Source organism: Bufo bufo, chromosome 6, assembly GCF_905171765.1.
Source record: "Bufo bufo chromosome 6, aBufBuf1.1, whole genome shotgun sequence".
NCBI classification, from domain to species: Eukaryota; Metazoa; Chordata; class Amphibia; order Anura; family Bufonidae; genus Bufo; species Bufo bufo.
In genome coordinates this window covers 38,653,051-38,665,154 of record NC_053394.1, presented here as the reverse complement: position 1 = coordinate 38,665,154, position 12,104 = coordinate 38,653,051, and the positions used below count along the sequence as shown (strand labels likewise).

Here is a 12,104-nt window from a genome sequence, read left to right as displayed (position 1 = left end):
TGGAATGTAGGTAGATTAAAAAAAATAAAAATAAAAATGTGTCCGGGCCTATAAGAAGTTACATATTAACCAGACTACATATAAAGTTTACATAACAATATCATGTAGCATATAGAAAGAAAAAAAAAATTATCATATTAATACAAAATGCAACACGGATATATAGCTGCAAGGATTAGCAGCAGCACCAAAGGGGACACGTGAAAGCAAAACAGGATGAACCATAAATTTTATGCTAGATTTCAAATGAAAACAACTATTAAAGGGGTTTTCCAGGACTAGAATATTGATGTCCTCTCCTCAGGATAGGTCATTATCTCATCCGTAGGGGTCTGACACCTGGGACTCCCACCGATCAGCTGTTTTAGGAGACTGCAGTGCTCTGTTGAATCTTGTTCATCAGTCACAAGGCCTAGGTGCAGCTTAGCCCCATTCAATTGAATGGGACAAAAACTGCAATACCAAGCACAGCCACTGTGCAATGTGGGGTGCTGTGCTTGATATGCTGTGAGGAGGCCGCAACACTTGTATGAGTGCTGTGGCCCTTTCAAAACAGCTGATCGGTGGGGGTGCTGGTAACTGGAACTCAAAAGTTCAGATTAGAGCCTATTATTGCACTGACTATTTACTAATGACTTCTTTTTTTTTTCTGCCCTAGCCTCGCTTACCCGGCGGTCGCCCACGAGGTTATGACGTCGGTGGCGGATACACTGAGATCTTCTCCCTTTGATTTCCAAGGGGCCCGAATAATTACAGGACAAGAAGAGGGAGCCTATGGCTGGATCACCATTAACTATCTTCTAGGAAACTTTATTCAAGTTAGTGCAACTTTTTAAACAATTACGATGTTTTAATCAAAGGTGCACTGTGTTTAGTTAGTTATTGTGTTTATGAGGTCAGGAGATCAGAGATAGGGCTTTACTTCGACCCTCTGCTGACGGAAATCAGGACTAATTTTTAACCCTATGTATCACAAAAACTGCTGAAAATTTTTAATGAAGACCAATTGAAAAAAATGCAATCTAAAAAATGCCCCAAAGGTTTCCATAGCCTTTAAATGTTACTGTGTTATGCACAGTACAGGTCCTGAGTGGTCAGTACATGACAAAGGAACTCACTGTATGTAACTCTTACATGTAGAACTGGCGCTGGATGCGCCTAAGTTATAGAGAAGCCGACGCCTCCTCAGAACTCCGGCAGAATCACCATCTAAAATGCCGGTCTTAATAAATGTGCCCCAAAGTATCTGCGTGTGGGGACAAAATATAAAAAAATAACATACTAAAATGGATACAAAGGCTTTTCTATGACTTCGGCGCATCCAGTGCCAGTCTAAATGTAAGACCGCTTCCGAACTGTCTTGCATTTAGACCATTTTCTACGCTTAAAGGGTTTCTACCACCAGATTTTGAGATTTTTCGCTGACTGACACTAGCGATCTGCTAGTGTCTGCACTACCTAACAGTGCTCTTGTATCACCTTTGTCTGCTGCCGTTAAGCTTAAAAACGTACTTTTATTGATATGCAGAAGAGCCTCTAGGTGCTATGGAGGCGTCTTTTCAGCACCTAGAGGCTCCGTCTACTCACTATTTCTGCCGCCCACCGCGTCCCTCCAGCCCGCCCCTCTCCTCTTGATTGACAGCCAACCTCGCTCCATCTCGAATTCCAGCACCTGCGCCGTGCGCTTCTGTATTCGGCGTAGGCGCAGTGACTGTCGGACCGCTTCCTGCGCCGGTATCTTCACTGCTGTCCGACAGTCACTGCGCCGAATACAGAAGCGCACGGCGCAGGTGCTGGAATTCAAGATGGAACGAGGTTGGCTGTCAATCAAGAGGAGCATTATCAATTAAGTTAATGCTCAGTTTCTCTGCTGTCCAAAACGGGGCTTGGCTGTTTTTCACGCAGCGGGTTACCCGCACGGCATCCGCTCGTGTGAAAGAGCCCTAAGAGTGGTGGTTTTTCTAGAAAAAAAAAAGCAGCCTCCTTTTTCTAATCTCCTACAGCCTCTTTTAATGGCTTTATTGAATGGAAATATATACGAATATCCATATATACGCAGACTAGTCCCGTTATTCTGACCACTTCCTACTTTCGACGTTAGCAGCATGTAGCTCATGAAGGAAGTCACGTGTGATGAGCTGGCTCGGTGGGTATATACGGTGTCAGGCTCTGACTGGCCCACCAGGGAGGAGGGGGATTCCTCGGTAGGACCTCAGTCTCCTGCGCCTGGAGATGAGACGGAGGAGTAATTATTTCTCTTGTTTCTCAGGAGAGATAATTATTGTAGCCACTAGGTGGCAATATCGCACAGTGATGCAGCCTCCTACTGGTGTAAATTGTACAGGAGGCCCTGCAGTATCTTCTGAACTTCCCGGGCTGCTGGCAGTGAAGGAGGAGAGAGCATGTCTGGCCATCCTCCTGCCCTCCCTGCTGTCAGAAAACTGTGGTTGCTGGAGCGAAGGACTCCTCTGCGGTGCTGGGCTGATTTCTCAGGTGTGACAGTAGTGAGCTGTAGGAGACTGTAAGGGGGAAATAGGGGAGTTGTTTATAGTAGACTCAGATCTGTTTATGTGTGCTGCTCTCTGCAGAGTTTAGAGTGGCATTGGGGGGACTCGGCCCTAGGTCCCCCCAATGCCTCTGCTTTAGGTGCACCCCACTAGTGCCACAGCTCAAGATGCACTGCTAATATTTCCTCTTCTCCAGTTACCCCTGCTCCAGGATCCCCACTATTACCCTGCCTCAGGTGACCCTAATGAATCTGTTTTAGTTATGACCCTCTGTTTGTGCCCTTTGCTCACGTTGCTCCTCTAGCACATTTTGCTTGGGCTTTGTTAAAGGTTGTGACCTGCAAAGGGGGTTGGACTTATGACTGAAAAATTCTGCACAGTGCGTCACATTCTCCAGTATTGACACACATGGTTTGCATGGCGGCAGTGATGATATTCCGTCTTGATGGTGTGGCAGGCCACACATATGCCCTGCTGCTCGACTCCTTCTCTTTGGGACCACTGGAAATAGCCAGCGCTGTACTCTTCTATCTCCAGCGAACCCATAAAGAATGGATGGAGAGGCAGTGCATATGCTCAAGAAGGGGGATCAGTGGGGGCTCCAGCGTTCAGACCCCCACGATCACTTAGTTATCCCCGATAACTATGGATCGAGGATAACTAGAAAAGGCACTTACTAATGTATTGTGATTGTCCATATTGCCTCCTTTCCATCACATTATACACAGCACGTATCCGTGGTTATTACCACCGTGTAATCCAGCAGCGGTGACCGTGCTTACACACTATAGGGAAAGGCTGGAAGTGTGCATAGGCCAACACCTTTACATATAGTGTGCAAGCATGGCCACCGCTGCTGGATTGCAGAGTGGTCAAAACCATGGATACATGCTGTGTATAATGTGATGGAAAAGAGTAAAGATGGACAATCAAAATACAGGGTGGGCCATTTATATGGATACACCTTAATAAAATGGGAATGGTTGGTGATATTAACTTCCTGTTTGTGGCACATTAGTATATGTGAAGGGGGAAACTTTTCAAGATGGGTGGTGACCATGGCGGCCATTTTGAAGTCGGCAATTTTGAATCCTACTTTAGTTTTTTCAATAGGAAGAGGGTCATGTGACACATCAAACTTAATGGGAATTTCACACGAAAAACAATGGTGTGCTTGGTTTTAACGTAACTTTATTCTTTCATGAGTTATTTAAAAGTTTCTCTTTGTTTACTGCCATTGACATGTCGCCGAGGTTAACATGTGAGGAGCGGATAGAAATTGTGTTGATGTCTGGTGAACGCAGTAACCGGGTCATTGCAGCAGATTTCAATGAAAGACACCCTACGAGACCACCCATCTCCCATGCTACAGTTAGCAAACTGCTTGCTAAGTTTTCGTGAAACTGGTTCAGTGTTGGATTTGCCAAAATGTGGACGCATGAAATCTGTCTCTAATGAAGAAACATCAGTGGCTGTCCTAGCTTCATTCAGCAAGAGCCCACAGCGTAGCACTCGCCGCATGTCACTGGAGAGTGGCATTAGTCGAACATCCCTTCGGCGGATATTAGCTACTCACAAATGGCACCCTTACAAACTCCAGCTACTGCAGCATCTCAACGAGGATGACCCAGATCGGCGCACTGAATTTGCAGAATGGGCAAAACAAAAATTGGAACAGGACCCTCAGTTTACGCAGAAGATTTTGTTCAGTGATGAGGCAAACTTTTATGTGAATGGTGAAGTTAACAAACAAAACCACCGCTATTGGTCGGACACTAACCCACATTGGATAGATCCCTCCAAGACTGTTGGAACAAAAAAATTGATGGTATGGTGTGGTATATGGGGTACAAAGATAGTGGGGCCATTCTTCATCAATGGAAACCTCAAGGCCACTGGATATGCGAAATTGCTACATGATGATGTGTTTCCCTCTTTATGCACTGAAGCTGGCACGTTCCCTGAGTTTTTCCAGCAAGATGGTGCACCAATACATTATGGGTGTCGGGTCCGAGCATTCCTAGATGAACAGTTTCCTGGAAAGTGGATTGGTCGTCGTGGGCCAGTTGAATGGCCCCCAATGTCTCCCGATCTGACCCCCTTAGACTTTTATCTTTGGGGGTCATCTGAAGGCAATTGTCTATGCTGTGAAGATACAAGATGTGCAGCACCTGAAACTACGGATACTGGAAGCCTGTGCTAGCATTTCTCCTGCGGTGTTGCTATCAGTGTGTGAAGAGTGGGAGAAGAGGGTTGCATTGACAATCCAACACAATGGGCAGCACATTGAACACATTTTATAAGTGGTCAGAAACTTGTAAATAACTCATGAAAGAATAAAGTTACGTTAAAACCAAGCACACCATTGTTTTTCCCAATAAGTTTGATGTGTCACATGACCCTCTTCCTATTGAAAAAACAAAAGTTGGATTCAAAATGTCCGACTTCAAAATGGCCGCCATGGTCACCACCCATCTTGAAAAGTTTCCCCCCTCACATATACTAATGTGCCACAAACAGGAAGTTAATATCACCAACCATTCCCATTTTATTAAGGTGTATCCATATAAATGGCCCACCCTGTACATTAGTAAGTGCCTTGTATTAACTTTCTCTACATGATAAATGCCAATTGCTGATGTGAGACAACCCCTTTAACACCTTTAAGTGTGCTACACTTTATAGGGTTAGGCATAAATGTCTTGGTGTGTGCATTGCGTGTTTCCTATGTGTGATTGGTGTGTGCTATATGTTCTATGTATCAGTGGTGTATGTGCAGCATGTGACATATGCATCAGTGGCATGTGAGCCACGTATAAGTGTCTTGTGTCAAATGAGTGATTGGTGTGCGCTGCATGTGTCTTGTTTCTGACTGTCTTAAATGTAGGATATCCATATATGTGTAAATTCTGCCACATGTATGTTTGTGCATTTTGCTGTGAGTGTCTGCCATCATACTTCATCTTTAATATTTCTGTTATTCCTGTAAGTGCTCATAAACACGACCGTTGGATGTTTTGCAGTCCGCAAGTTGCGGATCTGCAAAACATGGATACCGGGTGTGTATATTCCACATTATGTGGAACAGAACAGCTGGCCTCTAATAGAACAGTCCTATCCTTGTCTGTAATGGGGACAATAATAGGACATGTTCTATCATTTTGCAGAACGGCCATGCAGACATACAGACACGGAATGCACACGGAGTATATTATTTTATTTAATTATTTTTTTGTGGCCCCATTGAATTGAAGTGAACGGTACAGACATGGGAAAAAAAATAAGTTAGTGTGCAGGAGCCCTAAGGTGGGCCCCCAGAATCTGTTACACTGGTGGGCCCTAAGTCCCCCAGTCCGACACTGTAAGGTGTGATAAGCTGGCTCGGTGGGTATATACGGTGTGCGATAGGCTGTTGTAGTGTGAGAGGAAGCGATGTGGAAAACTGCAGGGCACCACATGCCGTTTATGTGAGAAGTGAATGTCGGCTATGAAGGTGTGCGAGGGCGAACCAAGACGCTACAGTGGAGCAGCTCACTACCAAAATGAACCAGGTGGCACCAGACGTGTCTAATACAACAGTTCAATAAACTCTGCTGCGTACGGGGCTTCAAAACAGATGCATGGTCACTGCACCTCTGCTAATGAAGTTGTGTCGGGGAAAAATGCACCGTGCCACCCCCTAGGGCTGATTGGGTCCCAGTGTTTGTTTAGGAATGCCAATTGGTATGTTGTGGCCCTAATAGTTTGTGTCACGGTGCTTCTACCTGGATACTGTCGCTGCCCAGGGTTAGGCTCCATAGCAACAAAAGAGTTGTAGTTGGTGGAGTAAGTAGAGTCCAGACTTGGTAACGTTCAAACGGTATTACTTGTCATCCGAACAATACTTGATCTTTCACTTGGCTCCAGCAGGCAAAGAGTAAACTGACAGGTAAACTTGAATACTTTTGCTCTCTTTTTTTCTCTGCTGTGCTATTCTCTGGCTTCAGTCTGGTACCATTGAGCCTTTGGCTGTTGACCCCCTCCCAATACTCAGTCTATGAACTGCAAGGAGTCGGGGTGCTTTGCAAGCTGCTTCCCCTGGACAGGAGGGGGGCACTCCCCTCACTGAGCCATGTCTGGTCCCTTGGCCTCTGAACTTAATTCCACAGCTTCATGCAACCCCTCCCTTGGTAGGAAGAACTAGCCAACTTCTGCCCCAAAGGGGGGAGAATAGAATGGTAAGTTCCATTATATCTAAAGGTACTTAGCCAGATGCACTGCAACCTGTCGGAAAGCCAGGCACATTACATGTAATAACAGTTGCATAACAATACTATTAAGGCACAGTATCAAAGGACCTGGAAATAACTACACATTACATTTTTTTGCTAGCCATTACAGACAGTAGCTAGGTGTAAGAATGGTAGTGCCCCCTCTGGGCTACTACAACAAGGCTTCAATTTTCTCAGTGGTATCTGATTTGGACCACTACGAATTGGCAAAGGGTTGTCTTTTTCGATGAGTCATATTTTCTGCTTCATGGAACGGATGGATGTTGGAGTGCCAGGCGAGAAACATCAGAGAAGAAACACCCTGCAACCATTGCTGGAAGAACACAAGCTGGTGGTGACAGCGTTATGGCCTGGGGAAGCTTTACGTAGCATTCTCTGGGCCACTCATCCATGTAGAAGGCACCGTCAACTGATTTGGGTATGAATCCATCCTTACAGATCAAGTACATACATAGATGTTAATTGTCCTCCCTAGGGCGTATGGTATGTTCCAATAAGACAATGCAACATGTCACACAGCTAGAAATGTCTGACATTGGTTGAAAGAGAATGAGCAAGACTTCCAAGTACTACCCTGGACTCTTAATTCCATCTGACCATCTGTGGGACCACCTCTATCATCATGGTCGCTCCATGCATTCTCCCCCATGCCCCCTCCAGCAGCTGTGGGATGCACTGCAGTCAGCATGGCTCCAGATACCTGTGACAACCTACCAGGACCTTACTGAATCACTCCCTGCCCCTCTAGCTGCTGTCCGTACTGCATATGGTGATTACTCTGGATATTAGCTGGTGGTCAGAATAATAGGATTCGACATACAGTGCTGTCCAGAATTATTCATACCCCTGGCAAATTTTGACTTAAAGTTACTTTTATTCAACCAGCAAGTAATTTTTTGATGGGAAATGACATAGGTGTCTCACAAAAGATAATAAGACGATGTACAAGAGGCGTTATTGTGGAAAAAAACATTTCTCAGCTTTTATTTACATTTGAGCAAAAAGTGTCCAGTCCAAAATTATTCATACCCTTCTCAATAATCAAAAGAAAAGTCTTTATTGGCTATTACAGCAATCAGACGCTTCCTATAATTGCAGACCGGCTTTTTGCATGTCTCCACAGGTATTTTTGCCCATTCATCTTTAGCAATGAGCTCCAAATCTTTCAGGTTGGAGGGTCTTCTTGCCATCACCCTGATCTTTAGCTCCCTCCACAGATTCTCAATTGGATTCAAGTCTGGACTCTGGCTGGGCCACTCCAAAACGTCGTTGTTGTCTGCTAACCATTTCTTCACCACTTTTGCTGTGTGTTTTGGGTCATTGTCATGCTGAAATGTCCACTGGTGCCCAAGGCCAAGTTTCTCTGCAGACTGCCTGATGTTGTTGTTGAGAATCCTCATGTATCGCTCTTTTTTTCATGGTGCCGTTTACTGTGATTAGGTTCCCTGGTCCATTGGCTGAAAAACACCCCCAAAGCATTAGGTTCCCACCACCATGTTTGACAGTGGGGATGGTGTTCTTCGGGTTGAAGGCTTCTCCTTTTTTACACCAAATGAAGGAAACGTCATTGTGACCAAACAATTAAATTTTTGTTTCATCTGACCATAACACAGAAGACTAGAAGTCTTCTTCTTTGTCCAGATGAGCTTTTGCAAAGGCCAAGCGAGCTTTTGTGTGCCTTATCTGGAGAAGTGGCGTCCTCCTTGGTCTGCATTGTGCAGTGTCGGTTGGATTGTCTGCCTTGAGACGTTGCCACCAGCAGAGCCCAGATTCACCAGGATGGCCTTGGTGGTGATCCTTGGATTCTTTTTCACCTCTCTAACTATCTTCCTGGCCAGCACAGGTGTCACTTTTGGATTCCGACCACGTCCTCTGAGATTTTCCACAGTGCGGAACATCTTGTATTTTTTGCTCAAATGTAAATAAAAGCTGAGATATGTTTTTTTTTCCACAATAATGCCGCTTGTACATCGTCTTATTATCTTTTGGGAGAGACCTATGTCATTTTCTGTCAAAAAATTACTTGCTGGTTGAATAAAAGTAATTTTAAGTAAAAATTTCCCAGGGGTATGAATAATTATGGGCAGCACTGTATGTAATGGGATGTACAGTTTTACAAAGTCGTGTGTCTACAGACTATGTCAATATACTGAGAGTCTTTGAGTGATCTTCAATGTAAAGGTCACCACACAGACCAGCCACCTTGAGTCGACTTGGTTTGCAAATTAATTTAGTGTTAACTGTTGCCTAAAACTGCAGCTTCATTAATAATCAACAATCAGTTATCACTCCATTCATCTGCAAAACCGCACTGACATTTTGGCCATGAAGAGGCCACTGCGTGGGACTCAACCCTCATAAGAATGGTAGCAATTGTAATTTCTTCACTTAGACTGTTTTTAGGCTACTTTCACACTGGTATTTCTATTTTCTAGGGTCTCAATACTGGAAAAAAACACTTCCGTTTTGTCCCTATTCATTGTCAATGGGGACAAGACGTAGCTGAACCGAACGGAGAGCTCCAAAATGCATTAGGTATCGTTCTGATACCGGAGAGCAAACTGCAGCATGTTGTAGTTTGCTTTCCATCCTGGGATGCGGAGCAAGACTGATCTGTCATGACCCACAATGCAAGTCTGACACGATAGAAAACAGATCCGTCCCCTATTGACTTTCAATGGAGTTCATGACTGATCCATCTTGGCAATGTTAAAGATAATACAGGGGTGATTTAAGTACTGGAGTGCCCTTGCGGCAGTGGCGTGCCCGGGGGGGGGGGGGGGGGGGGGGGGGGCGGTGCGCCCCGGGTGCTGGCTCTGACGGGGGTGCCAGCAGGCCCAGAAGCAATGAGCGCTTCCATCAATACAGATGAAAGCGCTCATTGCTGAAGCACTGACACCCGTGACCCAGTCCCACATACTGCGGCGGAGCAGAGAGCGGAGCGCATAGTTCCCTGCCACGCCGCCGATCACCGCAATAGGCTTCAGGCCTAGTATGCGGTAGTGAAATCCGGGGGCGCAGGCGCGCTTGATGACGTCATTGCGCGCCCCTGTGCCGGGACTCGGCAGCACAGTGCCGGGACTCTGAAAGCAAGTGCAGGTAAGTATGTAGCTTTTAGGGTTTCTTTCTTTTTTCTTTTATGTGGCAACTTTGGGGGACATGAGGGGGCCGGGGTGCACACAGGACAGAGGACGTGTGGGGGCAAACTTTTTTATTTTATAATGTGGCAACTTTGGGGGACATGAAGGGGGTGCACACAGGAGAACGTGGGGGGAATATGGTGGGATACTGTGTGACACAGTGGGGGGGGCAATTTATTATGGGAGGGATGGCAATGTGGGGGACACGGCAGTGTGGGGGACACTACTGTGTGGGGGCAGTGTGGGGGGACACTACTGTGTGGGGGGCAGCGTGGGGGGACACTACTGTGTGGGGGGACTACTTATGACAATATAAGGTGTTATTATTACTGGGGGCACTCTAGGGGACATTATAGCTGTTGTAGACACTATAGGGACATTTGGGGTAATTTATCAAACTGGTGTAAAGTAGAACTGGCTTAGTTGCCCATAGCAACCAATCAGATTCCACCTTTTCATATTTGACAGCTCTTTTGGAAATCCAATTCTACTTTACACCAGTTTGATAAATGACCCCAATTATGTCTATTAGGGTCACTATTTTTTCAGCAGTATAGTACCTGGGGCATTGGGGGGTACAACGGGCACAGTATTGGGGGTGACAGCAGGATGACACTGTGGGGACACCAGGATGGGGAGGTTGATGGAAAAATTGAGAAATCTAATGTGTCTGTGTTACAAACTCTATAGAGACGAGATGCGGCTGAAAGAATTTCTCATGGTGGTCTAATGGAGGAGAAGAGGAAAGAGAAAGTCTACATGACAGGAGATATCCCTGGATGTAAGAGGTATGTGGTCAAGTATTGGGGGGGAGGGAATTAGTTAACTCATTGGCGAGGGGGCAATGATGTAACAAAAAAGTGAAGAGGTGAAGTGGATGTACAATCTAGGGACACTACAAACTAATGGACTAAATATTGAGTGTGATTTTGAAACTATGCTTAATTTAGTTCTATACGTTACATACCGGCAGTGCTATTGAGGTAGGCACTTCGGTTGTAAGGGGTGGTGCCAAGCAGTGGTTGGTTGGATTCTGTCAGGTGACCTGGATCACGTGTGTTATCATGTGACCGGTTACCTTTGTGAATGATTCCGGGGTATTTCTTTTATAGCTAATATTATGTACAAGAGTGTTGGGTAAAAATAGATTAGTGAGGATGTTTTTAATTTCTTTGTTTATATTGATTTGTGGCTTTAATTGTGTATGATTTAAATGATGTGGATAAGGGGTGGGACTATGAGGGTTTTATAAGGTTGGTTATTTGGAGTGCAAGTGTTCGCTCTTTCGAGCTAAGCCAGTATCTCATCTGCTGACAGCTGGCTTACAGAGAGCTGTCTTAGCTGCGTGAGAAGCCTTCGTCGGGCATCCGAGGGGTAAAATATTTTGTTTTGGAGAGCATCTAGTACAGGAATCGGCAACCTTTTTCGGATGGAGTGCCAATTTAAGAAAAAAAATCAAAGTTGAAGCGCCCAGCGTGCCGGGCAATACAGAAAAGTCATAGAACACAAACACCTATGTGACAAAAAACCAATAATCAGTTTAACTTACCACTCAATGCGACCCTTGTTCCTGACTTTCATTGCAAAGACGATCCAGCTTTAGTTCATATGAGGAGACTTGTAGGTCCCTCTGGCAGTCACATATAGGCTCACTATCCTCCACACCCCCTAGAGTTGTCAGAAGCTTTCGCTCCACATTGTCCCCCCATTTTCCCCAGCAGTTAGATGCAGGCTCACCATTCTCCCATCCACCCAAAGTTGTCAGAATCTTGCCCCACATTGTCCCCCCATAACCCCCAGCAGTCACATGCTAAACCCATCCCCAATTTAGTCACAAAGCTTCCCCCATTCCCCTAGCTCACTATCAACCTTCCATCTGACTGCCCCAGCACATCATCCTCTGCTGTCCTCTATGCCAATACTACTCATTACCCTCTGCTGTCATCTGAGCCACTACTACTGCCATCTCCTTAACTGTCACTTGTGTCACTATTACTCCCATCCCTGCCACCTGTCATCAATCCCATCTCTATGCTGCCAGCAGAACAGCAGTCGAGGAACACTAGTGGTACAGCAGCCAGCCAGCCCGTGAGGTAGTGGGGTCTGAAGATGGCTGGCACAGCGCGAAACGTGAGGGGCGGGCCCTGGTGATGGTTTCTGTATAGCGCATCAGTACTCAGCCAACC

At 45.7% G+C, this 12,104-nt stretch overlaps 1 protein-coding gene across 3 annotated transcripts in view; it reads left to right on the top strand.

Annotated features, from left to right (window-relative positions):
* ENTPD1 (ectonucleoside triphosphate diphosphohydrolase 1) overlaps positions 1-12,104 on the top strand; it is a 149,000-nt gene that overhangs the window by 124,810 nt on the left and 12,086 nt on the right. For all 3 annotated transcript variants that reach the window (XM_040436544.1, XM_040436543.1, XM_040436542.1), the window contains one exon: positions 659-818. In XM_040436544.1, the coding sequence (XP_040292478.1) occupies positions 659-818 (160 nt within the window). The remainder of the gene's footprint in view (positions 1-658; positions 819-12,104) is intronic.